Here is a 4,237-nt window from a genome sequence, read left to right as displayed (position 1 = left end):
GTCTTTCCCGGACTATCAGCGCACTATTCACCGCACCTTCAAATGTTTGACTCCCCTCCCCTGGAAACTTACATATATCAGCCGCACCGGGCTACAGGCCGCTGGTATCTCTGCCTCTCTCGGTTTCCCATAAGGACCCAGCAGAGGGCAGCAGAGGGCTGCGTCCTAATAACTGCTGGATATATCAAGGACACAGTTCTCCGTCTCCAAATCCGGTTTTGTTCACACCGAGTTTACGTGCAGCGGCTTTATTTCCCTCCTGTACTGCCAGATCGATGCTCCTCAACTTAGAAGCTGCATCATATGAGTTTGAAAACATTTCTCCGTCGTGCTGCTAGCATGTGGTTGTTCGAAATGAAAATTAGCGCGATGACCAGTAGATGACCAATAGATGACCAATAGATGATCAGTAGATGACCAATAGATGATCAGTAGATGACCAGTAGATGATCAATAGATGATCAATAGATGATCAATATATGATCAATAGATGACCAGTAGATGACCAGTAGATGACCAGTAGATGATCAATAGATGATCAATAGATGACCAGTCTCACCCAGCTCTGTAGTTTTTCAGGGACTTCCTGCTGGTGTTGGTCAGCTCCTCATCAAACACCGACTTCCTGCCTCTGCTTGCTGCTTTCTGATTGGTTGCTGCAGACAGAAGTTGGTCAGTCTGCATCAGTTGGGTTCAAGGTTCTGGAGGTTCTGGTCGGGTCTCAGTGTGTGTGTTTCTGACCTTTCAGTGGCGGTTCGTCTTCAGGCATGGCTCTGGCTTTCTTCGCCCGTCTCTCCCGCTTGGCGGCTCGCTCAGCGAACATCTGAGCCTTCAGGATCTCGAACTGAGCGCGCTCCTCAGACTGGGACAGAGAGGACACACTGAGCACGCTCAGAGGCTCAGGTTGGTCTCCGATCAATCAGTGATTGATTTTACCGTCAGCTGTTTCTTCTTCCCATCCTTCAGGAACTTCTCTCTCTTCTTCTTTCCTCTCAGAGCCAAATCGAACTCCTGCAGAGCCTTCGACACTGAAGGGGCAGAAGAAGACCTGAGACATGGTACTCTGCATCATGCAGATTACTACACAGTACTACAGATAATGCTACTTTTAATACTATACTTAATACTACAGAGTACTACAATCCTCCACTCACTGCGGCTCTGCTTGCGTTCCTGCTGCGTCTGAAACCAAACCCTCTGAGAGTCGCTGGAGGAGGCGGAGCCTTCTAGACGCTTCTGAGCCACACTCAGCTACACACACACACACACACACACACACACACACACACACACACACACACACACACAGCTGTTAACATGTCATCAACTATCTTCAGCAGGTCATTGAGACGACTTGCTGATGTTGGTTTAAAGCTGCAGTAACGTTGCACCTCTTCCTTTCTCACTGCTACACCTCGCAGCTAGCTCCCTACTACTCGCAGCTAGCAGCTAGCTCTCTACAGCTAGCAGCTAGCTCCCTACAGCTCGCAGCTAGCTCCCTACAGCTAGCTTGCCATAAAAGCGTAGCCACTAATTACGGCAGAAAAACAGTTTTCTGTACCAATAAGTTATTTCTACACGATTAGCACATAGAGTAGCGCGCTCTCTAAGTTGATTGTCAGTTCTAAGTCCTGGTGGTTAAGTGACGTTTTTGGTGCATTTTTTTCTGATGGTGAAATATGGAAATAACAGATACTTTACAAAAGTTTCATACAGATTCATATGTTAATAATTAATGGCTATGCAGTGCCACACTTGGCCTGTAGGTGTCACTGTTTGTGCGCTTGTTGAGGCCTAAAGTGGGCGGGGCCAGCGGCTCCAGATAAACATGGAGGCTGATTGAAGGCCTGTCACAGGAACTCGTTTTGCTGGATGATAAATTGTCCCAGAAGTTATTGCGATAAACGATAATATTGCTGTTTTGACACCATTTTCCAGTAATGACAGATATAATAGAATTAGAGTAATAATTAGTAGAAAGAGAAAAATGATAAATCACACAAATGGATACTATTCAGTTTATCGTAATTTCAGGTTCTGATCCGGTTCTGACCCGCTCCGTCCAGCCTTACCTTCGCCTCAGATGCAGCCATCTCTCTCTCCTCTCTCTCCAGCTTCATCACCGCTTCAACGTCTTTCTCCAGTTTGCTGATCAGATCTCTGAACTTCAGGACGACCTCTGGAGGGGAAACAAACCCGGTTTCAGTCTGGTTCTGACCTGACTTGGCTGAAGAACCGGACCGCCCCTGGCGCTCACCTGTGGGCAGGACGCGGGCCTTCACGCTGTTCTTGGCTGACTTCACCACTTCCTTCAGCGTCTTCCTCTCCGACTCTCCGACCAGAGACACGGAGCGGCCGGAGCGGCCGGCGCGGGCCGTGCGGCCGACCCGGTGGACGTAGTGCTTGGTGGTGGACGGCATGGTGAAGTTGATCACCTGGGCAGCAGGTGGGAGCAAGTTCAGGATGCCGACCCGGTTCTGTTCCGGGTCAGATCACAAAACAAGCTGAAGCAGAACTCTCACCGTTTTCACGCCGTCGATGTCCAAACCTCTGGCCGCGACGTCGGTCGCCACCAAGATGTCGATTTGCTCGTCTTTGAACCTCCTGCAGAACCGAGACGGACCAGAACATCTGAACTGGGGCCATGAATCCATTTGTTCAATAATCCATTTTATAGTTTCTGAAGATTTTAAAATCTGGATGTTTTTGGTTGACAAGCGTTTTACAGCTTCTGTTTATTAGGACATTGAATTCAGGTGAATGACAGAGAATTGGAGCTGGGATACGATTTGTAAAATTCCTCAAAATAAAGTTAAAACAATGCGAGAATAAAGCATTAATATTAGGAGAACGAAGTAATCAGTTTATAAGAACTCATGAAAAACAAAAAGTGGAAAGTCGAGCATCTGGTGAAGTTATGCTTTGGTTAATCCATCAAATTATGTTCAGCAGGTTTTTCTAGAGATTTCTCTATTTGAAAAACGAACATGTCACATCTCAATGACTCGAAGCTTTTCTTATTAAAACTGCTTTTTATTTTAAAATTTTCTCCTGGTAAAATTGTTTTATTCTGCTAATAACTATATTCTCATAATTAAATTAAACTACAAAAGTTCTCATTTCTTGATACTCTGTGGTACAAAACCGTTGATTAAAATCAGAAATCATATCTGGAACGAACCAACCTGGAGATGCTTTTAAGCCCAGCTGTAATCTGAACCCGTTAGAACCTACCTGAGGTTCTCCAGCCTCTGGTTCTGGCTCAGTTCTCCATGCAGCTCCCCGACCTTCAGGCCCAACAGGCCCAGCAGGATGTGCAGCCGGTGGGCCTGCTTCCGGGTCTGGGTGAACACCATCACGTGGTCCTGGAAGGTCCGGGTCAACAGCGCTGGGAACAGAACATCCGGAGAGTCATGGTCCGGCCCGGAGGACAACAGAACCTCAGCAGAACCTGGACCTCCCCGGTCCTACCTGCCACCACAGCCTCCCGGTCTCCTTCCCGGTGCGGTCGGATCCGAACGAACTCCTGCCGGAGGAACGGCGCCACGTCCGTGTTGCTGTTCACAAAGATCCTGATTGGCTCCTTCAGCGACACCGCCGCCAGGTCCTTTACCTGGAGGCAGAGAACCGGGTCACATGACCCACAGAACCGGGTCATGTGACTGCAGGATGGGGGGAACCCATTGACATACATGGCATCGTATTGTTTACATCCCTCTTTGCTAAAAGCTGATTGTTTTCCTTCCCATCCGTGGCAACAAACAAAACCGCTAGCTAAATGAAACCAGGATGTTGGGAATATTAGCTCAGAGCGCCACAGCAAAGGGGAAAATAATGCAGAAAAACCATTAAAGAACAACCCAAAGCAACCTGAGTTGTTCTTTTTTCTCACTCTCTGTGTTGGCTACGTTACACGCAGGTTTTGTTACCATAGCAACTGACTAACATCACTAATGTATCAGGATTCAACACCGAAAAACGTTCAAACATTTCCCACACAGACTGAAGAACATTGAGTCTGTTATAGTTCTATGTTTACTTTATCATTATTAATAAGTGATCACTGTGTTAGATTAGCTACTGCTGCTATCAGCTAATTCAGTGTTTTTCAACCACTGTACTGCCGTGAGTGATCGTCAGGTGTGCCGTGGAAATTATTCAATCTCACCTATGGTACCGTATTTTCCGCTACTTCTTTCCTAAACTTTGAACCATGCGGATTGTAGCCCGGTGCGGC

At 47.2% G+C, this 4,237-nt stretch overlaps 1 protein-coding gene across 1 annotated transcript in view; it reads right to left on the bottom strand.

Moving 5' to 3' along the window:
• The window catches only part of ddx27 (DEAD (Asp-Glu-Ala-Asp) box polypeptide 27), a 32,765-nt gene that overhangs the window by 4,718 nt on the left and 23,810 nt on the right, over positions 1 to 4,237 (bottom strand). The window contains exons 11-19 of the mRNA XM_015014466.1: positions 3,472 to 3,613; positions 3,235 to 3,388; positions 2,523 to 2,604; positions 2,258 to 2,435; positions 2,073 to 2,179; positions 1,155 to 1,251; positions 937 to 1,028; positions 742 to 862; positions 560 to 656 (exon numbers count right to left, since the gene is read on the bottom strand). Of these exons, the coding sequence (XP_014869952.1) occupies positions 560 to 656; positions 742 to 862; positions 937 to 1,028; positions 1,155 to 1,251; positions 2,073 to 2,179; positions 2,258 to 2,435; positions 2,523 to 2,604; positions 3,235 to 3,388; positions 3,472 to 3,613 (1,070 nt within the window). The remainder of the gene's footprint in view (positions 1 to 559; positions 657 to 741; positions 863 to 936; positions 1,029 to 1,154; positions 1,252 to 2,072; positions 2,180 to 2,257; positions 2,436 to 2,522; positions 2,605 to 3,234; positions 3,389 to 3,471; positions 3,614 to 4,237) is intronic.

This window comes from Poecilia latipinna, unplaced genomic scaffold (genome assembly GCF_001443285.1).
Source record: "Poecilia latipinna isolate Pla-1442-1.1 unplaced genomic scaffold, P_latipinna-1.0 Scaffold1819, whole genome shotgun sequence".
NCBI lineage: Eukaryota > Metazoa > Chordata > Actinopteri > Cyprinodontiformes > Poeciliidae > Poecilia > Poecilia latipinna.
The sequence above is the reverse complement of the archived record's forward strand: the minus strand, read 5'-3'. Positions and strand labels throughout refer to the sequence as shown.